General features: G+C 40.6%; 1 protein-coding gene across 1 annotated transcript in view; it reads left to right on the forward strand.

Moving 5' to 3' along the window:
* Nucleotides 1–24,800, forward strand: part of LOC139753627 (uncharacterized) — an 82,706-nt gene that overhangs the window by 12,859 nt on the left and 45,047 nt on the right. Inside the window, exons 4-7 of the mRNA XM_071670241.1 lie at nucleotides 9,205–9,381; nucleotides 9,959–10,170; nucleotides 13,784–13,846; nucleotides 24,194–24,406. Coding sequence (XP_071526342.1) covers nucleotides 9,205–9,381; nucleotides 9,959–10,170; nucleotides 13,784–13,846; nucleotides 24,194–24,406 — 665 coding nt within the window. The remainder of the gene's footprint in view (nucleotides 1–9,204; nucleotides 9,382–9,958; nucleotides 10,171–13,783; nucleotides 13,847–24,193; nucleotides 24,407–24,800) is intronic.

Raw genomic sequence — 24,800 nt, forward strand, 5'->3', positions numbered from 1 at the left:
TCACCACAAACAAGTGCAGTGTAAAGAATGTAAATAAGTACGCCCTACACACAACGCCATCTGTGGCTGCCCTGTAAACTAGTCTGGTGGCCACGGTGATTTCAAGTTCCCTCACGTAATTTTTCCGAACTAAAGGAGATGCTGAACCATCAGTTGCTGGAAATTTGGTGGTGCACCTGTATTTGTTTTAATTAATCAATGAGGGCTGAATTAAGAAAATTCTCAGAAAAGGATGAAAATATAGAAAGTATGAACATGGTTATCAGAAGTATGTATTTCTCATCCACATATGCTCTTCTTTCATTGGTGTCCTTTTTTTTTTATTTTTACCTCAGCATTGATTGGCTATTATTCCTTCTAAGACTCATCTTATTTCCCTAATTATTTTGGAGTGCAAGAGGTGAAAAAGAGGGCAAATGAGAGTTGGGGTGAGAGAGTGTCATTAGATTTTAAGGGGAATAAAAAGATATTTTGGAAGGAGATAAATAAAGTGCGTAAGACAAGGGAACAAATGGGAACTTCAGTGAAGGGGGCTAATGGGGAGGTGATAACAAGTAGTGGTGATGTGAGGAGATGGAGTGAGTATTTTGAAGGTTTGTTGAATGTGTTTGATGATAGAGTGGCAGATATAGGGTGTTTTGTTCGAGGTGGTGTGCAAAGTGAGAGGGTTAGGGAAAATGATTTAATAAACAGAGAAGAGGTAGTAAAAGCTTTGCGGGAGATGAAAGCTGGCAAGGCAGCGGGTTTGGATGGTATTGCAGTGGAATTTATTAAAAGATGGGGTGACTTTATTGTTGACTGGTTGGTAAGGTTATTTAATGTATGTATGATTCATGGTGAGGTGCCTGAGGATTGGCAGAATGCTTGCATAGTGCCATTGTACAAAGGCAAAGGGGATAAGAGTGAGTGCTCAAATTACAGAGGTATAAGTTTGTTTAGTATTCCTGGTAAATTATATGGGAGGGTATTGATTGAGAGGGTGAAGGCATGTACAGAGCATCAGATTGGGGAAGAGCAGTGTGGTTTCAGAAGTGGTAGAAGATGTGTGGACCAGGTGTTTGCTTTGAAGAATGTATGTGAGAAATACTTAGAAAAGCAAATGGATTTGTATGTAGCATTTATGGATCTGGAGAAGGCATATGATAGAGTTGATAGAGATGTTCTGTGGAAGGTATTAAGAATATATGGTGTGGGAGGCAGGTTGTTAGAAGCAGTGAAAAGTTTTTATCGAGGATGTAAGGCATGTGTACGTGTAGGAAGAGAGGAAAGTGATTGGTTCTCAGTGAATGTAGGTTTGCAGCAGGGGTGTGTGATGTCTCCATGGTTGTTTAATTTGTTTATGAATGGGGGTTGTTAGGGAGGTGAATGCAAGAGTTTTGGAAAGAGGGGCAAGTATGAAGTCTGTTGTGGATGAGAGAGCTTGGGAAGTGAGTCAGTTGTTGTTCGCTGATGATACAGGGCTGGTGGCTGATTTATGTGAGAAACTGCAGAAGCTAGTGACTGAGTTTGGTAAAGTGTGTGAAAGAAGAAAGTTGAGAGTAGATGTGAATAATTATTCTTTTTTATTATACTTTGTCGCTGTCTCCCGCGTTTGCGAGGTAGCTCAAGGAAACAGACGAAAGAAATGCCCACCCCCCCCATACACATGTATATACATACGTCCACACACGCAAATATACATACCTACACAGCTTTCCATGGTTTACCCCAGACGCTTCACATGCCTTGATTCAATCCACTGACAGCACGTCAACCCCGGTATACCACATCGCTCCAATTCACTCTATTCCTTGCCCTCCTTTCACCCTCCTGCATGTTCAGGCCCCGATCACACAAAATCTTTTTCACTCCATCTTTCCACCTCCAATTTGGTCTCCCTCTTCTCCTCGTTCCCTCCACCTCCGACACATATATCCTCTTGGTCAATCTTTCCTCACTCATTCTCTCCATGTGCCCAAACCACTTCAAAACACCCTCTTCTGCTCTCTCAACCACGCTCTTTTTATTTCCACACATCTCTCTTACCCTTACGTTACTCACTTGATCAAACCACCTCACACCACACATTGTCCTCAAACATCTCATTTCCAGCACATCCATCCTCCTGCGCACAACTCTATCCATAGCCCACGCCTCGCAACCATACAACATTGTTGGAACCACTATTCCTTCAAACATACCCATTTTTGCTTTCCGAGATAATGTTCTCGACTTCCACACATTCTTCAAGGCCCCCAGAATTTTCGCCCCCTCCCCCACCCTATGATCCACTTCCGCTTCCATGGTTCCATCCGCTGCCAGATCCACTCCCAGATATCTAAAACACTTCACTTCCTCCAGTTTTTCTCCATTCAAACTCACCTCCCAATTGACTTGACCCTCAACCCTACTGTACCTAATAACCTTGCTCTTATTCACATTTACTCTTAACTTTCTTCTTCCACACACTTTACCAAACTCAGTCACCAGCTTCTGCAGTTTCTCACATGAATCAGCCACCAGCGCTGTATCATCAGCGAACAACAACTGACTCACTTCCCAAGCTCTCTCATCCCCAACAGACTTCATACTTGCCCCTCTTTCCAAAACTCTTGCATTTACCTCCCTAACAACCCCATCCATAAACAAATTAAACAACCATGGAGACATCACACACCCCTGCCGCAAACCTACATTCACTGAGAACCAATCACTTTCCTCTCTTCCTACACGTACACATGCCTTACATCCTCGATAAAAACTTTTCACTGCTTCTAACAACTTTCCTCCCACACCATATATTCTTAATACCTTCCACAGAGCATCTCTATCAACTCTATCATATGCCTTCTCCAGATCCATAAATGCTACATACAAATCCATTTGCTTTTCTAAGTATTTCTCACATACATTCTTCAAAGCAAACACCTGATCCACACATCCTCTACCACTTCTGAAACAACCATGGAGACATCACACACCCCTGCCGCAAACCTATATTCACTGAGAACCAATCACTTTCCTCTCTTCCTACACGTACACATGCCTTACATCCTCGATAAAAACTTTTCACTGCTTCTAACAACTTTCCTCCCACACCATATATTCTTAATACCTTCCACAGAGCATCTCTATCAACTCTATCATATGCCTTCTCCAGATCCATAAATGCTACATACAAATCCATTTGCTTTTCTAAGTATTTCTCACATACATTCTTCAAAGCAGACACCTGATCCACACATCCTCTACCACTTCTGAAACCACACTGCTCTTCCCCAATCTGATGCTCTGTACATGCCTTCACCCTCTCAATCAATACCCTCCCATATGATTTACCAGGAATACTAAACAAACTTATACCTCTGTAATTTGAGCACTCACTCTTATCCCCTTTGCCTTTGTACAATGGCACTATGCACGCATTCCGCCAATCCTCAGGCACCTCACCATGAGTCATACATACATTAAATAACCTTACCAACCAGTCAACAATACAGTCACCCCCTTTTTTAATAAATTCCACTGCAATACCATCCAAACCTGCTGCCTTGCCGGCTTTCATCTTCCGCAAAGCTTTCACTACCTCTTCTCTGTTTACCAAATCATTTTCCCTAACCCTCTCACTTTGCACACCACCTCGACCAAAACACCCTATATCTGCCACTCTATCATCAAACACATTCAACAAACCTTCAAAATACTCACTCCATCTCCTTCTCACATCACCACTACTTGTTATCACCTCCCCATTTGCGCCCTTCACTGAAGTTCCCATTTGCTCCCTTGTCTTACGCACTTTATTTACCTCCTTCCAGAACATCTTTTTATTCTCCCTAAAATTTAATGATACTCTCTCACCCCAACTCTCATTTGCCTTGTATTAACTTTCTAAAATGGGAAACAGAAGATGTGAATAAGAGTAAGGTTATTAGGTACAGTAGGGTTGAGGGTCAAGTAAATTGGGAGGTAAGTTTGAATGGAGAAAAACTGGAGGAAGTGAAGTGTTTTAGATAACTGGGAGTGGATTTGGCAGGGGATGGAACCATGGAAGCGGAAGTGGGGGAAGGGTGGGGGAGGGGGCGAAAATTCTGGGAGCCTTGAAGATTGTTTGGAAGTCGAGAACATTATGTCGGAAAGCAAAAATGGGTATGTTTGAAGGAATAGTGGTTCCAACAATGTTGTATGGCTGTGAGGCATGGGCTATGGATAGAGTTGTGCGCAGGAGGGTGGATGTGCTGGAAATGAGATGTTTGAGAAAATATGTGGTGTGAGGTGGTTTGATCGAGTAAGTAATGTAAGGGTAAGAGAGATGTGTGGAAATAAAAAGAGTGTGGTTAAGAGAGCAGAAGAGGGTGTTTTGAAATGGTTTGGTCACATGGAGAGAATGAGTGAGGAATGATTGACCAAGAGGATATATGTGTCTGAGGTGGAGGGAATGAGGAGAAGTGGATGTCCAAATTGGAGGTGGAAAGATGGAGTAAAAAAGATTTTGAGTGAGCGGGGCCTGAACATGCAGGAGGGTGAAAGGCGTGCAAGGAATAGAGTGAATTGGAACGATGTGGTATACCGGGGTTGATGTGCTGTTAATGGCTTGAACCAGGGTATATGAAGCGTCTGGGGTAAACCATGGAAAGTTCTGTGGGGCCTGGATGTGAAAAGGGAGCTGTGGTTTCGGTGCATTATTTCATGATAGCTAGAGACTGAGTGTGAACGAATGTGGCCTTTGTTGTCTTTTCCTAGCGCTACCTCGCACACATGAGGGGGGAGGGGGTTGTTCTCCAGTAAATATTCTCAAGAATTTTTTGATTTTATAGAAAATTCATTAGATTCTGGATTGTTCACTCAAGCTCTTTTAACCTTTAATTATTATTATTGTTTTGCTTTGTTGCTGTCTCCTGCGTTAGCGAGATAGTGCAAGGAAACAGACGAAAGAATGGCCCAACCCACCCACATACACATGTACATACATACACGTCCACACATGCAAATATACATACCTATACATCTCAACATATACATATATATACACACACAGACATATACATATATACACATGTACATAATTCATACGGTTTGCCTTTATTCATTCCCATCGCCACCCCGCCACACATGAAATAACAACCTCCTCCCCCCAAATGTGTGCGAGGTAGCGCTAGGAAAAGACAACAAAGGCCACATTAATTCACTCTCAGTCTCTAGCTGTCATGTAATAATGCACCGAAACCACAGCTCCCTTTCCACATCCAGGCCCCAAAGAACTTTCCATGGTTTACCCCAGATGCTTTACATGTCCTGGTTCAATCCATTGACAGCACGTCGACCCCAGTATACCACATCGTTCCAACTCACTCTATTCCTAGCACGCCTTTCACCCTCGTGCATGTTCATGCCCCGATCACTCAAAATCTTTTTCACTCCATCTTTCCACCTTCAATTAGGTCTCCCACTTCTCCTCGCTCCCTCCACCTCAGACACATATATCCTCTTGGTCAATCTTTCCTCACTCATTCTCTCCATGTGACCAAACCATTTCAAAACACCCTCTTCTGCTCTCTCAGCCACACTCTTTTTATTACCACACATCTCTCTTACCCTATTATTACTTACTCGATCAAACCACCTCACACCACATATTGTCCTCAAACATCTCATTTCCAGCACATCCACTCTCCTGCACACAACTCTATCCATAGCCCACGCCTCGCAACCATACAACATTGTTGGAACCACTATTTCTTCAAACATACCCATTTTTGCTTTCCGAGATAATGTTCTCGACTTCCACACATTCTTCAAGGCTCCCAGAATTTTCGCCCCCTCCCCCTCCCTATGATTCACTTCCACTTCCATGGTTCCATCCGCTGCCAAATCCACTCCCAGATATCTAAAACACTTCACTTCCTCCAGTTTTTCTCCATATAGACTTACCTCCCAATTGACTTACAGTTATTTAACCTTTAAGTATGGACATAATCCAGAAAATCCAGCATTAAAGATGAAAATTTTATGACATGTTAGAATTACACAAAAATTATAGAAGATACACTGCTGTATAATTACCTTTGTCTTGGTCAACTCTTTGTCTTGATGAGGGGGTGGAGGAAGGTGTAGATTGACACGTTTGACAGCTTCTGATTAGAAGTGGTGATGAGAGACTTTACTGTTTTTCTCTTGAATTTATTTTCTTACTGTACTTGTTTCATACAGTCACAACATTGGTGATGAATTACATATTTAGAAATGTTCTTCTTTTGGCCCTGCAGATCAGTGTAAGGAAAAGTGGTTGGCAAATGTAAGAAGGATTTGGATTTTTTTAGTTTTTTTATTCTTTTATTATACTTTGTTGCTGTCTCCCTTGTTAGCGAGGTAGCACAAGGAAACAGATGAAAGAATGGCCCAACCCACCCACATACATATGTATATACACATACACGCCCACACGTATTTTCACATGATCTTCTTAGTCCATACACAAGCACAGCACAGGTGTTGAGAAACATGAATACATTTAGAAATATTCCACAAGATCATACAAGAAATATGTATGATGACAGTGCTTCACATGTTTTTCATAGATATTGGAAGTGTTTTTTATTTGGAAATATTACAGTTATTTACCAGTTATCTGTTTATGTTAAAGGCTTCAGTCACAGACAAAAGTCCACATCGAGGATGGGCCTTGATTGAAATATAGAGAGAATTATGAAAGGGAAAAAGAAAAGACAAGGGAAACTACTAACTAATTTTGGAGGAATTGAAAAACCTGTCTTCCAAAATGTGCCTGTTCATAATTATTGGGAAAGACACAAGAAGGTAGAGAGTTCCAAAGCTTCAACATGGGAAGGAAGCTGCTATGAAAATGGCTTACCCTTGAGTTGCCAATGGCCACACAGAAATCATGTGACACAGCAGCTTGCCGAGTATTGTGTGGTCTGGCTAGTGTTGGGGGCACACAAATAGCCAGCTCTTGGGAGCAAAAACCAAAGTAATACCTATAGAAGAAGGAAAGTGAACCCACACTGTGGCATTGTGGAAGAAGGCCAAGTTTGGATGTTACCCTGGAACAGTTTGTAAGTCAGACCACTTTTGACTCATCTCTGTTAAGTAAGGATGCAGAGCTAGAATCACCCAAGGTATGAGAGCAGTACTTCGTACAAGGACATATGAATCCTTTATGTGAATGGAGCAACTGTTTAGAAGAAAAGAAGTTTCGACTACTAAACAGGACACACAGTTTCCTAGAGGCAGACTTAGCTATTCCTGTAATTAAGGGTTTCCAAGAAAGAGTGGATGTTACAGTAACACCAAGTATGTTCATTGAGTCAAGAGGTGGAATTACAGAACCATCAAAGGAGAGACGGGAGTTGTGAGTTTTTGATTGAGAGATGGGTAGAAACTGGGTCTGGGAGGCATTAAACTTGATTAGATTTCATCTACCACTCTTAGATATCCTTTTCATGTCCGAGTTTATTGAGCAAGCCGTGTCAAGACAGGATGTAGCTCAAGTGGGAGAAGAAGACGAAATCGTTGAAAAAAGGGGAAAATGTGTTGGTGACAGGCCAGAACCTTGAGGGACACTAGTTTTGATGGAGAAAAAGGGGGAGGCTTATCCATCACCATCCACAGATAGATCAGCCAAAGAGAAACCTATTTATGAAGGAGCAAAGTGAGGGAGGGAAGCCATAATTGGGTAGCTTAGAGATGAGACCCCAATGCCACACCGTCAAAAGTTTTAGATATGTCAAGGGCAACTACATATGACTCCACAAAATCTTTCAGATATGGTGACCAGACATTAGCAAGATAGTAAAGAATATCACCAGCAGATCTTGCCTATGGAAGCCATACTGGTGATTAGAGTGAAGACTGTGATTTTCAAGGTGTCTAAGGGTATGAGAGTTGAAGAGGGATTCAAAGACTTTAGATATGATAGATGTCAAAGCAATGAGATGATAGAGGGATCAGAACGGGTCGCCCTTGTTATCGATGGGGTGTATCAATGCATGCTTCTTAGGAGAAGGAAAAGCAAGCACAGGTGCAAGTTCAGAGGCACACTCTTTCAGTACATGGGGATGGATACCATCAGAACCATAATCCTTGCTTGTGTCTGGAGAGAGAAGTGCTTTTCGGACAGTCTGAAAAGAGATTACAGGGAGGGGTATAGGACTGATAAGAGGAGCATCAGGGGGTGATGGAATGTTGGAGTTATCTGAGGTGGAGTTTGAGGAGAAACAGCAGAGACAGCAATAGTTCTTTCAGAACAGAAAAGTGAAGGAAAGGTAGAGTGACAAAAATTGTTATAGATGCCCTAAACTAAAGATCAGAAAGACCTGTCAGTGGCTGACAAGAATAGGTTATTGCACTTCCTTTGAATAAAGGAACACTTTGCCTCATGGATAACATGCTTGTAGTGATTATGGACAGTGATGAAAGTTGAGTGTGAGCCAGAACCAAAGTTCTTCATCACCCAGTGATTACATGAAGAGAAGATTAGGTACAGTTGTTACTTGATTCAGCAGTACCTACTTGGTTTTAGTTGATCTCCCTTTTGTGGCTTTGGGTTGGTCATTTGCAGAGGAGGATTTTCTGGAGTGGGAGACTCCTCATTATGGCCTAACACAATGAAGTAAAATTTTAAGGTGCTTTATGGTAACCTGCTTTTCTGTCCATCTGTCCCTCTGTGATTTTTTAGTTTCCACAGGAGAATTACCAGCTTTTTCATCCACCTGTCCATCCATAGTTTGGTGTCTGCATGATAACTGCAAAAGTGTATATCCAATATTTTTCATTTTGTTTTATAGATATTTTAGATGAAAACAAAGGGCACTAATGATTTAGGGTCAAAAGATCTAAGGTCAAGGTCACTGATGCACTTTCAGTTGATTATGGTGCTTGTTTCATTTTCATAATAACAGTGAAGCAATTTCTCAATTGCCATAGTACCAATCCCAGATTAGGTGTCAGAAATCAAGATCATTATGATTTCAGTTTAACATATTTAATGGATGAACTCTAAACTTGTTACATGGACCCTCAAGTTACTGGAAGATTGTCATTGAATTTACGGTTACATTGTCAGAGGTATTTTAGGTATTGGGAAGATGCTGTTGAATATGAGGGTAGAATCTTTGAAATTACAATAGGACACCATGCGAGAAAGTCACTGTTTTTAGTATTGATTTTAATTTGACAGAAATGTAGAGTAGAATAATTTATCTTCAGTTGGTGCAGATGAAGTTCATGTGGAAACCCAGAATATTGTAGAGGAAGAAGAAGAGGAAGAGGAAGAAGAGGAGGAGGAAGATGAAGAAGGCAGAGGTCGTGATCGGTTTAAGAGCGAGAGATCCAAGATCTCTTTGACCAATACTGCTGTTGAGCGTATAATTCCAGATTCTCTAGGTAAGTTTGTTTGAACTGATGTGACAGTGAATTTTGACATTTTAGACATGGAATTTTTTTTATCTCAAACACCTGAGACAACCATCTTAAACTTGGTATCTTACTGCCAGAACCATTAGTGTGACCCTTGTTAAGAACATAAATTCCAGAGGTGATATGCAGACTTGAGATTCAAGTTCTGAATACTTTGCTCTGTTGATTCAGATGTCAGACATGGAAGTCTTTTCTTTAAAGCTTATCTTGGCAAAAACTGTATTTTGTAGGTATTTAAGTTTTTTCTTTTGTTTGATTTAGAATCCTGTGAAGTTTCACTTGAAGCATTGGAGGCATTTTGCGGTTTGTGGTTAAGTGGCTTCCCAGAATGGCATTTCAAGCATAGATTATCCTTTGTTCATTTGATCGTAATGCAAAGACTGAATTAGAAATGAATTGAAAGCATTGACTAATACAGACATGATGATTTTTTTAGTCAGAAAATAGAATTTTATGGTGAGCAATGAAGTGGAATAGATATACTCCTTTTTCTTGTGATGTTTTGTGTGTTATAAATTCCATATGTGAAAACCTTTTACTTCAGATGAAGTGAAAGTAAAAAAGTCAGAGATGATAGATAATCGTCGGGGCCGTGGTGGTAGAGGTGGATGGGGTCGAGACCGAGGTGGAGGTCGAGGTGGACCTTGGGGTGGGCCTAGAGGTGGACCAAGAGGTGGACCCAGAGGTGGACGAAGAGGTGGAATGATGCATCACCAAGGAAATCCTCGAGGATGGCTTGGTCCTCGACCCATGCAGGTAAATGCTTTCTTTTGTAAGTTGTGTTAAAGATTTTTTTCTTTTTTAGTATATAGGCTATATTGCTGTTGTCATAGGTTATGTGGCACCAGGAGTCACATTGCTTGTTTTCATACATTTCATCTATCAGATGGCGAATGATGTGGTAGATTATCTTTTTACTTATTTTTATGTACATTTCTCTTTAGTGGGTAAACTAACATAACAGAAGTGTGGGCAGTACAGCAGTGTAGTTTAGAACAGTTTTAGTTCAGGGAGTTGAACAGTTGGTCATCTCATGATTAAAATCCTGCATATTACACGTTGAATGATATGGTAAGTTCTATTCTTTATATATAGGGAGCTGTGGTTTCGATGTATTACCACATGACAGCTAGAGACTGAATGTTCGAATAGGGCCTTTTTGTCTGTATTCCTGGCACTACCTCACTGAACCTGGAGATAGCGATGCTGTTTATCCTGTGGGGTGGGGTAGCCACAGGAATGGATGAAGGCAAGGAAGTATTAATATGCACGTTTATGATGAAATGTTTGTGTATGTATATGTATACGTTGATAAGTTATCCCTAGGGATAGGGGAGAAAGAATACTTCCCACGTATTCCCTGCGTGTTGCAAAAGGCAACTAAAAGGGAAGGGAGTGGGGGGCTGAAAATCCTCCCCCTCTCGTTTTTTGTTTTCCAAAAGAAGGAACAGAGGAGGGGGCCAAGTGAGGGTATTCCCTCAAAGGCTCAGTCCTCTGTTCTTAACGCTACCTCACCAACGTGGGAAATGGCAAATAGTATGAAAAAAATTGATACGTATATGTGTGTATGTGGGTGTTTATGTACATATATGTGTATATGAGTGGAAGGGCCATTCTTTATCTGTTTCCTGGCACCACCTCGCTGTCACAGGATACAGCGACTATGTACAATAATGATAATGATAATTATATATATTTATTTATTTATTGGAGCGGGGGCTAGAAATCCTCCCCTCTCATTTTTTTTTTTTTTTTTCCCAAAAGAAATAACAGAGAAGGGGGCCAGATGAGGATATTCCCTCAAAGGTCCAGTCCTCTGTTCTTAACGCTACCTCGCTAACGCGGGAAATGGGAAATAGTTTAAAAGAAAGAAAAGATATATTTATTATACTTTGTCGTTGTCTCCCGCGTTAGCAGGGTAGCACAAGGAAACAGATGAAAGAATGGCCCAAACCACCCACATACACATGTATATACATACACGTCCACACATGCACATATACATACCTATACATTTCAGCATATACATATACATACACAGACATATGCGCATGTACATAATTCATACTTGCTGCATTTATTCATTCCCTTTGTGACCCCACCACACATGAAATGACAACCCCCTGCACACATGCGAGGTAGCACTAGGATAAGACAACAAAGGCCACATTCGTTCACACTCAGTCTCTAGCTGTCATGTATAATGCACCGAAACCACAGCTCCCTTTCCACATCCAGGCCCCACAAAACTTTCCATGGTTTACCCCAGACACTTTACATGCCCTGGTTCAATCCATTAACAGCACGTCAACCCCAGTATACCACATTGTTCCAATTCACTCTATTCCTTGCACGCCTTTCCCCCTCCTGTATGTTCAGGCCCCGATCACTCAAAATCTTTTTCACCCCAGCCTTCCACCTCCAATTTGGTCTCCCACTTCTCCTCGTTCCCTCCACCTCTGACACATATATCCTCTTTGTCAGTCTTTCCTCACTCATTCTCTCCATGTGACCAAACCGTTTCAATACACCCTCTTCTGCTCTCTCAACCACACTCTTTTTATTATCACACATCTCTCTTACCCTTTCATTACTTACTCCACCAAACCACCGCACAACACATATTGTCCTCAAACATCTCATTTCCAACACATCCACCCTCCTCCGCACAACCCTATGTATAGCCCACGTCTCGCAACCATATAACATTGTTGGAACCACTATCCCTTCAAACACACCCATTTTTGCTCTCTGAGGATCAGAAACTGATCCTCAGACATGATTCCATTAGCTACCACTTTGAACTTTATGTCAGTTAGAAACTGTTTAATCCATCTTTATATCATACTCCTTAATGTAGTATACTGCTCTGTGCTAACATCACTTTAAGAGGCTGATGAAGTTGCTGATTAAGAAAGTGTGCAAAGATCTTTCAAGGGTTTGAGCCACTAGGAATGACTAAAAACACTTTTACTGAATTCTCTGGAGCAGTAAAAGAATCATGGAAGGCATGTTTCTCAAGTTGCACAGAAAGACAGTTCCTTGTTGGTATGACTGATTTTGCAAAGATAGCACCACTGAAATCAAAAGGTGCATCCACTGGACAGAATTGTTTAAAACTTTGCCTGCAACTGTTATAAATACCAGGGAAGTCTGAAAAAGCATCGGAATATGTGCCACATTACTACAGCAGTGACCTGTGTAATACACTTAACAGAGATTGAAGCACTGCCTGGGGAAAAAGCACCATATTTTTTACAAAAAAAAAAAAAGTTTTAGAAAAATTGTAAGTTGACAATCAGGATATGGTGTTATTTAGGTAAGTGTGCTATGATCTCCGTACAGCTTAACTTAATGGTGGCAAAAAAGCAGCTTGTCTATAAGTCAGTGTATAGTTTAGATGACTCTGGAAACCAAAGGAAAGATAAGGTATAACTGTGTTTGCTTTTGTTTCAGTTTGATTTGTTGGGAATATGTTGAGGATGTATGTGGGTGATGTGAGAGAGAGAGAGGGACCTGATCTCATTCATGAAATTTAGAATGGAGTTACTGATGACATCTTGTTATTAGGGATAGGATAGTAAGAATTTTACCTACAGATCTCTTGATTGTCATGATGAGATGATTAAGAGGTGCAAGAGTCAGAAACTGGATACTCTTCCTTCCATATATTATTACTTTGCTCACTTTAATTATCTTTATAGGCACTAGCAACCTTATTGCCTTGTAAATTCTTACAAGTATATTGTATAACTGTTTGCCTCTTCTTTGTCAACCTTATAACTATCAGTTCCTGAAGTTTTCATTGGTTCATCTGTGGATATGTTTTGTTTACAAATCTCACGGATGAAGATCAAGACTGGTATTGTATCATATTTGTCTAGTCTAAAAAATTCATGCATTCCTATTCTGCATTTTATACATGTAATTGTGGGTTGTGAATTGTTGTATAGAGTACTCTGTACTTTATTCACATTCGTTAGCCAAGCGCTTGTTAGCTTTCTGGAGTAATGTTCAACAGAGCTTTTTTTCTATTTTGAGCATTAGCTGGTTTCATAGATTGAATAGTGCAAATTCATAGTGGAAACAGCTGTATATAGAAATTAAACTGTCTTCTGACCTTGTGAGAAAGAGCTATCTGTGATGCACAATGATGTCTTGACGGACTAACAGTTCTTATACATTAAAACCAAAGAATTGTATCATGATCATAGATATTTTTATCATAAGGAATTTTCCTGTTATGTTGTGTATGTTGAAATCTGTTCTTCCATATATTTATCTGTCTTCCTGTCTGTTAATTTGAATTCTGTACCCATGTGCATGTGATTGACAAAAGGTCCACCTTCTATAAGCAGAAAATTTTCAGAACTGGGGTCCCCAGCCTCAACCCTGCAGGATGGCAAAGGGCAGGAATGTGCAGTTCCCAGAGGTAGGCTTATTGTGTGGTTGTTATCATTATTTCTTTTATGCGTAAATGCCTTTTCATCATTCACAGGTTAGTGTTAGGAAAAGATGAACATCAGCTTTATTTAAGCTTGTCTAAAGTGTTTTTCCTTATTATTTTTCATGTTTGTACGCCGTTTCCCATGTCAGCGAGAAACATCGGGAACAGAGGAAAAGAGGCTACATTCACCTGCTTCATTCTGTAGCTGTCATGTGTATTTTTTTTCATGCTTGTACTTGATTTTTTACATTAGCAAGGTAGTGCCAGGAACAGATGAAGGAAGGCTGCATTTTCCATCTTCATTTCTGTAGGTGTCATATTCAGTGCACCAAAACAGTCCTGTATCCAAAATCAGGCTCCATAGAATTTTTCCCTGGTTTCCCATGGCTGCTTCACATGCCTTAGTTCAGTCCATTGATAGCATGGAAAGCTGTGTAGGTATGTATATTTGCGTGTGTGGACGTGTGTATGTACATGTGTATGGGGGGGGGTTGGGCCATTTCTTTCGTCTGTTTCCTTGCGCTACCTCGCAAACGCGGGAGACAGCGACAAAGTATAAAAAAAAAAAAAAAAAAAAAAAAAAAAAAAATTATTTTCACTGCTTCTAACAACTTTCCTCCCACACCATATATTCTTAATACCTTCCACAGAGCATCTCTATCAACTCTATCATATGCCTTCTCCAGATCCATAAATGCTACATACAAATCCATTTGCTTTTCTAAGTATCAAGGCATGTGAAGCGTCTGGGGTAAACCATGGAAAGCTGTGTAGGTATGTATATTTGCGTGTGTGGACGTATGTATATACATGTGTATGGGGGGGGGTTGGGCCATTTCTTTCGTCTGTTTCCTTGCGCTACCTCGCAAACGCAGGAGACAGCGACAAAGTATAAAAAAAAAAAAAAATTATTATTATTATTATTATTATTATTATTATCATTATTATTATTATAATTATTATGACGTAAGGGGAGTGGGAGAGGAATGGGATGTATTTAGTTAAGCATTGATTGATTTTGCAAAAGATGCTTGTGGCATGAGAAAGGTGGGAGGTAGGTAGATTAGAAAGGGTAGTGAGTGGTGGGATGAAGAAGTAAGATTGTTAGTGAAAGAGAAGAGAGAGGTGTGTGGACCATTTTTGCAAGGAAGTAGTGCAAATGATTGGGAGATGTATAAATGAAAGAGGCAGGAGGTCAAGAGAAAGGTGCAAGAGGTGAAAAAGAGGGCAAATGAGAGTTGGGGTGAGAGAGTATCATTAGATTTTAGGGAGAATAAAAAGATGTTTTGGAAGGTAAATAAAGTATGCAAGACAATAGAACAAATGGGAACATTGGTGAAGGGGCTAATGGGGAAGTAATAACAAGTAAGTGGTGAAGTGCGGAGATGGAGTGAGTATTTTGAAGGTTTGTTGAATGTGTTTGATGATAGAGTGGTAGATATAGGGTGTTTTGGTCGAGGTGGTGTGCGAAGTGAGAGGGTCAGGGAGAATGGTTTGGTAAACAGAGGAGGTAGTGAAAGCTTTGTGGAAGATGAAAGCTGGCAGTGCGGTGGGTTTGGATGGTATTGCAGTGAAATTTATTAAAAAAGGGTGACTGTGTTGCTGATTGGTTGGTAAAGCTATTTGGTGTATGTATAGTTCATGGTGAAGTGCTTGAGGATTGGCGGAATGCATGCATAGTGCCATTGTACAAAGGCAAAAGGGATAGAGGTGAGTGTTCAGATTACTGAGGTATTATATATATATATTATACTTTGTCGCTGTCTCCCGCGTTTGCGAGGTAGCGCAAGGAAACAGACAAAAGAAATGGCCCAACCCCCTCCATACACATGTATATACATACGTCCACACACGCAAATATACATACCTACACAGCTTTCCATGGTTTACCCCAGACGCTTCACATGCCTTGATTCAATCCACTGACAGCACGTCAACCCCAGTATACCACATCGCTCCAATTCACTCTATTCCTTGCCCTCCTTTCACCCTCCTGCATGTTCAGGCCCCGATCACACAAAATCTTTTTCACTCCATCTTTCCACCTCCAATTTGGTCTCCCTCTTCTCCTCGTTCCCTCCACCTCCGACACATATATCCTCTTGGTCAATCTTTCCTCAGTCATTCTCTCCATGTGCCCAAACCACTTCAAAACACCCTCTTCTGCTCTCTCAACCACGCTCTTTTTATTTCCACACATCTCTCTTACCCTTACGTTACTCACTCGATCAAACCACCTCACACCACACATTGTCCTCAAATCCTCAAACATCTCATTTCCAGCACATCTATCCTCCTGCGCACAACTCTATCCATAGCCCACGCCTCGCAACCATACAACATTGTTGGAACCACTATTCCTTCAAACATACCCATTTTTGCTTTCCGAGATAATGTTCTCGACTTCCACACATTCTTCAAGGCCCCCAGAATTTTCGCCCCCTCCCCCACCCTATGATCCACTTCCGCTTCCATGGTTCCATCCGCTGCCAGATCCACTCCCAGATATCTAAAACACTTCACTTCCTCCAGTTTTTCTCCATTCAAACTCACCTCCCAATTGACTTGACCCTCAACCCTACTGTACCTAATAACCTTGCTCTTATTCACATTTACTCTTAACTTTCTTCTTCACACACTTTACCAAACTCAGTCACCAGCTTCTGCAGTTTCTCACATGAATCAGCCACCAGCGCTGTATCATCAGCGAACAACAACTGACTCACTTCCCAAGCTCTCTCATCCCCAACAGACTTCATACTTGCCCCTCTTTCCAAAACTCTTGCATTTACCTCCCTAACAACCCCATCCATAAACAAATTAAACAACCATGGAGACATCACACACCCCTGCCGCAAACCTACATTCACTGAGAACCAATCACTTTCCTCTCTTCCTACACGTACACATGCCTTACATCCTCGATAAAAACTTTATTATTATTATTATTATTATTTTTTTTTTTTTCTTACTATTTGCCATCTCCCGCGTTAGCGAGGTAGCGTTAAGAACAGAGAACTGGGTCTTAGAGGGAATATCCTCACCTGACCCCCTTCTCTGTTCCTTCTTTTGGAAAATTAAAAAAAACAAGAGAGGGGAGGATTTCCAGCCACCCGCTCCCTCCCCTTTTAGTCGCCTTCTACGACACGCAGGGAATACGTGGGAAGTATTCTTTCTCCCCTATCCCCAGGGATTATATATATATATATATATATATATATATATATATATATATATATATATATATATATATATATATATATATATATATATATATATCTTTCTTTCTTTCTTTCAAACTATTTGCCATTTCCCGCATTAGCGAGGTAGCGTTAAGAACAGAGGACTGGGCCTTTGAGGGAATACCCTCACCTGGCCCAATTCTCTGTTCCTTCTTTTGAAAAAAAAAAAAAAAAGGGGGGGGTAGGAGTAAGGGGTGGGAAATCATCCCTTCCTGTTTTTACATTTCTGAAAGAGGGAACAGAGAAGGGGGTTAAGTGAGCATCTTTGCCTCTAAGGCTCTTTTCTTGATGCAACCTTGCTAACATGGGAAATGGCAAATATGTATGAGAAAAAATACTTGGAGAAACAGATGGATTTATATACAGCATTTATGGATTTAGAGAAGGCATATGATAGGTTTGATAAAGATGTCTAATAGAAGGTCATTAGGATATACGATGTGGGAGAAAAACTTTTAGAAGTAGAGAGAAATTTTTATCAAGGGTGAAAGGCTGTGTATGAGTGGGAAGAGAGGAGAGTGTGTGGTTCTAAGTGAAGGTTGGTCTGCAGCAGTAGTATGTGATGTTTCCAAGGCTGTTTAATTTGTTTATGGATTTGGTGATGAGGGAGGTAAGGTAAATATGAGACTTATACAGAGGTGTGAGTATGCAGGGTGTAAAGGAAAAGGGGGCCTGGTAAGTAAGTCAGTTGTTATTTGCTGATGATGCAGCATTAGTGGTAGATTTGATTGTGAAGCTGTAATAATTGGTGACTGAATTTGGAAGAGTGTGTGAGAGGAGAAAGTTGAGGTATGAGATCAAAAGGATGGTGCAGTGGTAGAAAAAGAGGGCATATAGGAGTTAGGGTGAGTATCTGTAAACTTTAGGGAGAATAAGATGTTTTGGAAGGAGGTAAATGATGTGCAAAAAACAAGAGAACAAATTGGAACATTGGTAAAGGGGGCATATGGGGAAGTGATAAGTTATTGATGAAGGGAGGACAAGATAGAGTGGGTATCTTGAAGACTGTTGAATATGTTTGATAATAGAATGGCAGATGTTATGAGTTGAGGTCTGGCTTGTGTGTGAAGTGAGAGAGACATGCAGAGTGGTTTGGTGGTGAAAGCCTTGCGTAGGGTAAAATGTGGCAAATGGCTGGAGTCGATAGCATTGCTGTTGAATTTATAAAGAAATTCGTGACTGTGTTGTTGATTAGTTGGCAAGGATTTGTATGTAGCATTTATGGATCTGGAGAAGGCATATGATGAGTTGATAGAGATGCTTTGTGGAAGGTTTTAAGAGTATATGGTGTGTAAGGTAAGCTGCTAGAAGCAGTGAAAAGTTTTTACCAAGGAGGTAAGGCATGTGATTGGTTCCCAGAGAAGGTTGGTCTGTGGCAGGGGTGTGTGATGTCCCCATGGTTGTTTAATTTGTTTGTGGATGGGGTGGTTAGGGAGGTAAGTGCCAGTTTTGGAGAGAGGGGCAAGCGTGCAGTCTGTTGGGGATGAGAGGGCCTGGGAAGGGAGTCAGTTGTTGCTCACCAGTGATAAAGCTCTAGTGGCTGATTCGATTGAGAAACTGTGAAAGGAGAAAGTTGAGAGAGTAAATTTGAATAAGAGCAAGGTTATTAAGTTCAGTAGGGATAAGGGACAAGTTAATTGGGATGTAAGATTGAATGGAGAAAAACTGGAGGAAGTGAAGTGTTTTAGATATCTGGGAGTGGACTTAGCAGCAAATGGAACCATGCAAGCGGAAGTGAGTCACAGGTTGGTAGAGGTGGCAAAGGTTCTGGAAGCAATGAAGAATGTGTGGAAGGAGAGAATGTTATCTTGGGGAGCAAAATTGGGTATGTTTGAAGGAATAGTAGTTCAAACAATGTTACATGGGTGCGAGGCATGGGCTATAGATAGGTTTGTAAGGAGGAGGGTGGATGTGTTGGAAATGAAATGTTTGAGGACAATATGTGGTGTAAGGTGGTTTGATTAAGTAAGTAATGTTAGGGTAAGAGAGATGTGTGGAAATATAAAGAGTGGTTGAGAGAGCAGAAGAGGGTGTGTTGAAGAGATTTGGACATATAGAGAGAATGAGTGAGGAAAGATTGACAAAGAGGATGTATGTGTCAGAGGTGGAGGGAACAAGGAGAAGAGGGAGACCAAGTTGGTGTAAGGATGGAGTGAAAAGGATTTTAAGGGATTGGGGCCTGATCATACAGGAGGGTGAGAGGTGTGCAAGGAATAGAGTGAGTTGGAATGATATGGTATACCGGGGTCGACGTGGTGTCAGTGGATTGAACCAGGGCATGTAAAGTGTATGGGGTAAACCATGGAAAGTTTTGTGGGGGCTGGATGTGGAAAGGGAGCTGTGTTTTCGGTGCATTATACATGACAGCTAGAGACTGAGTGTGAACGAATGTGGCCTTTGTTGTCTTTTCCTAGCATTACCTCGTGCGCATTCAGGGTAGGGGGTTGTCATTTCATGTGTGGCGGGGTAGTGGCGGGAATGGATGAAGGCAGCATGTATGAATATTTACATGTGTATATATGCATATGTCTGTGTATGTATATGTTGAAATGTATAGGTATGTATATGTGCGTGTGTGGGCGTTTATGTATATACATGTGTATGTGGGTTGGTTGGGCCATTCTTTTGTATGTTTCCTTGCGCTACCTCGGTAATGCAGGAAGCAGCATCAAAGTATAAAAAAAAAGTGTTCATATGAGTGGATAGGCCATTCTTCATCTGTTTCCTAGTGCTACCTCGCTAATGCGGAAACGGTGATCAAGTATGATAAAAAAAATTCCTGTTCATATATACAAATGGTCGTAAGTTGCATAGGTCGTAAGTAGGGGATAGGTCGTAAGTAAGGGAGAGCTTGCATAGAGATGATGAACAAGCGTAGATTTAAAGACATGTACACAAATGATATGTAAGGCACATGATCTTGTCAGGTGAGGGTCAGGCGGGAAGGTCAAGTAAGAAATATGATCACAAGAAAGAGGTTTGGGTCATCAAGGGTCATATGCCTAGAGCCATGTCAGGTGAACACAGCACGTGTCAGGTCTTGATTTAGCTTTCAAACTTATACATATTGACAGTTATTTTGATTATGAAAAGATCTAATTTGTACTTGCCTAAACTGATGTTGAGATGACTATTGAAACTGTTGAAGAATGCTAGATGTTATATATTCATTTACAATTGAATTATCACATACAATTTTCTGAGCATTGTTCCAGGTAATAGGTTGGCAGAAGTCTTGCATTTGCATGAACAGAGCTTTGGATTCTTGCCCAACTTGAATACTATACTGATGCTGCTTTATTCGTGAATACAATTTTTTCCACTTTGTCCTTGCATGGTATCTGAAAAAACATAACTGTTTAAATTTCCTGAAATTTTCAGGTGAGTTTTTTATTAGCAAGTGTGATGGTGTTCTGAAATGCATTATTGATGTAGAATTCCTTAAGTAGTTGGGGTAGTCCAATGAAGTTGTGATTCTGTAGTGTGAGAAGGTTTTTAGTGCTGTAAGGTTCAGGTTCCTTGGCTCTGGAAATGAAAAATATTTTTTTAACACTACACAAGGATTTATCAATATAGATCTTACAGTACTTTAAGGATGATGCAGGTTCATAAATCTGGTTGATTTCACCATCAAGAAATTATGAACTGCAAATGTGGTATGCACAAAGTAACGTTGAGGTGAACATGAAGTGTACTTATGAGCAAATGTTGTAGGTTTTGTAAAAAAAATGCTGAACATGAACTGGTTTGTAATTCTTTGTACCGTGACATCCAAGAAAGGACAGAGCTCCCCCATTTTCTTCTTCATTGGTAAAGTGTCTAGAAGTAACCAGGTTGTTGAGTCTACAGAGAAAATCACTGATGTCTTCATTATTCTGTCATGTGCAAATTTTGTCACCAACATACTGAAACCATTTGGCACCCGTTTGTATGGCGTTGGTATGAGGGTTAACTTTGAAGAATTCCATGCAGAGTTAACTCAGCGTGGCAGAAATGGCATTTATCATTGCATCATTGCTATGTTGTATTTCTGTAAATAGTACTCATATATAAAAACAGCCTTGCAGTCCTTGATGCAAAGCTTTATTTAGTTCTGTGATATTGGCTTGAGACAAGTGAAGGGTGTGCTTTCCAAGTTCATCAGACAAAGACTCCAAGTCTTCCACTAGAACATTCGTGAAGAGTTACCGTGTGAAAATTTACTAGCATATAGGTGAAATTTATGTATGTTATTTGATTTGTTTACAAAATTCTTGTTATTTGTTATTTTGGACTGGGAGATTAGACTGAGATTATACCAACCAGTGGGTTCAAGAAAGCTGTAAGCTACTTTGAGAGTGTTTATGTGGTTGTTAGGCTTGTGTGTCTTTATTAGACCGTACATCTACAGGAACGAGGGAAATTTTTTTCACAATTTTTTAAGTCACCATTACCTTTGAAAAGGTGTTTCATGTTCTGATTAAAGTTACTGTTGACAGTCTCTGAATGATTTGTTCTTAATTTTATGTAAGTTTGAGTGTCACAGAGATCTTGATTTTTTTTTTTTACACTTGTTCATTACTACAAATGCATTTGATGTATCAGCTTTAGTTGTGTACAGATCTTTATCTTTTTTAAGTTTTTAAAGGCAGTCATACACACTGCCCACATATGAAGTAGGCATGAGGAGGTTGTGGCACAACCAGCAAGGATAGAATAAGATGAAATCATGAAAACTGTGTATTCCCCACCAACTTGTACTTTATTGGTTTCCCTTTTCTCTTTATACACTCCTTGAAATGACCTGGAACTGGATCAGCCATTTAGGATCCATCTTTGCCCAAACTTCATGAATGGCTTCTTCCAGCCTAGATAGTGACTAAGTATCCCTGTTAGGGAATTTTAACATCCTAATCACTCGGGTGTTTTCTGTTGGATGGATATGTGGTTAATTTCCAGCCAGTCACTAGGAATCTCTACTGCACAGTCCTAAGCACTAGGAAGCAGATGAAGAATGGCTCATCCACTTGTATACTCATATATATACATAAATGCCCATGCATGCACATATGCATATCAACATATACATACATATACATACACATACACAGACTTAAACATATATACACATGTACATGTTCATACTTGCTTGCCTTCATCCATTCCTGACACTACCCTGCCCTACAAGAAACAGCATCACTTTCCCCCGCTTCAGCAAGATAGCACCAGAAAAACAGACAAAAAAGGCCACATTCGTTCACACTCAGTCTCTAGCTGTCATGTGTAATGTACTGAAACCACAGCTCCCTACCCACATCCAAGCCCCACAGACCTTTTCTTGGTTTACACCAGATGCTTCACATGCCCTGGTTCAGTCCATTCACAGCACGTTGACCCCATTATACCATATTCCAATTCACTTTATTTCTTGCCCACCCCTCACCCCTCTGTTTGTTCAGGCCCCAATTGCTTAAAATCCTTTTCACTCCATTTTTCCACCTATAATTTGGTCTCCTGCTTCTCTTTGCTCCCTCCACCTCTGAAACATATCCTCTTTGTCAATCTTTCCTCCCTACATTCTCTCCATATGTCCAAACCATTTCAACACACTCTTTTCTGCTCTCTCAACCAAACTCTTTTTTATTACCACACACCTCTCTTACCCTTTCATTACTTACTTGATCAAACTACCTCACACCACATATTGTCCTCAAATATTTAATTTCCAACACATCCACCCACCTATGTACAACCATATCTATAGCCCATGCCTTGCAACCATACAACATTGTTGGAACTACATTCTTCATTGCTTCTAGAACCTGTGCCCTCTCCCCCACCCTGTGACTCACTTTCGCTTCCATGGTTTCATTCACGGCTAAGTCCACTTCAAGATATCTAAAACACTTCACTTCCTCCAATTTTCCTCCATTCAAACTTGCATATCAATTAACTTGTCCCTCAACCCTACTGAACCTAATAACCTTGTTCTTATTCACATTTACTCTCAACTTTCTCCTTTCACACACTTTTCCAAACTCAGTCACCAACTTCTGCAGTTTCTCACTCGAATTGGCCACCAGTGCTGTATCATCAGCCTCAGCTGCCTGTGCCGCCTCAGCTAACATTAAAAAAAAAAATGTAGATAGAAGGATGGAGCGAAAAGGATTTTGAGTGATTGGGCCCTTAACATGCAGTAAGATGAAAGGTGTGCAAGGTATAGAGTGAATTGGAATGATTTGATATACTGGGGTCAACATGCCATCAATGGATTGAACCAGGGCATATGAAATGTCCAGGGTGAACCATGGAAAGGTCTGTGGGACCTGGATGTGGATAGGAAGCTATGGTTTTGATGCCTCCCTCAATCTGTATACAAATAATTCAAGTCTTTAAACTAAGCTTCATGTGCTTGGTGTTCCATTCTCTGAAAAGCAAATAAAACAGAGCCGCAAACCACACAAAATAGTACAGTTAGAACAATTACTGGCAGCCTTGCAACCATGGAATTCTCAGGATCTTCTTAATGAAACAAACATCCTTCCAGTACAGCCCCACCATAACATACTCGCCAGTTATTTCTCAGCAACAGCACTAGACCCCCATCCACCCATCCAAACCATTCTATAACTAACCACCAACCGCTAAGTAGAAATGAATAGCTTACCCCTGTTGCACACTTCAGTGACCTCTTCTTGCAGATCCCCCATCTCCACCAGACATAACTCTTTGACAAAACATACCCACTGAAAAATTACAACAAGCACTGAACAACCTACCTCCAAAGTCAATCTTAAACTCCACCCTACCTCTCATACACTCATCAGAATCCATGCTCCTCAGAAAAAACATGAGCCACAGTCTGCCACTTCCATTCTGGACATCACCCATCACTACAACACTACAAATACAGTATCATCATATCCCAGGACTCTTCATGCCCACAGTGCAACTACCATAAAGAAGACACTGAGAACTTATAACTCAGTTGACTTGCATTCTCTGCCCATAGACACAGAAGTGGTAGCATCATTAGTAGTTGTGGGAGTAGTATAGTAGCAGTGCCATGGATGGATGATGAATTATTTTTAAATTATTTTTCTTTTTTCAGATTCAACCATGGGATCATCCACCACTTATGATAAATCCACAGATGCGAATGACACAACCCAACACTTCAATTCCAAGAAATGGACCTCCCAATATGTCACGACCACAGCTGCCCATGGTTTCCTTGCCTGGACCTCTCCCACGGGGACCAGGTCCCCTGTTGAACCCAAATCCTCGTGGCTTCCCTCAGTTTTCTCTTCAAAACAGCTCACAGGTTATAACATAAATGAATCTCAGATTTAACTGGATGAAAATCTTAAAATCATTTTCTTTCATATCCTTTTGGGTAGGGAAGATAAGATAATATCCACTTATCTCCTTCTTGAAGTGAAAGGTGACTTCAAGGCAGCAGGAGTGGGGAGCAAGGAAACCCTTCCCCCATGAAATATCACTTTGTAATTGTCGGAATGGAAAGAGCTAAGGAAGAATTTTACCTCAAAAGCTCTGTTGTTTGTTTTTGATACAACCATATTAAAGTGAGGCAAGGCAAACAGATGCATATATATTTTTTCTGCTTTCCTTTTTTTTCATTAGCAAGCTAGTGTAAGGAATAGATTACCATACCTTTTAGGAAAAATCCTTGCAAAATTCATTCTGTTCAGGTCTTT

This window comes from Panulirus ornatus, chromosome 15 (genome assembly GCF_036320965.1).
Source record: "Panulirus ornatus isolate Po-2019 chromosome 15, ASM3632096v1, whole genome shotgun sequence".
Lineage (NCBI taxonomy): Eukaryota > Metazoa > Arthropoda > Malacostraca > Decapoda > Palinuridae > Panulirus > Panulirus ornatus.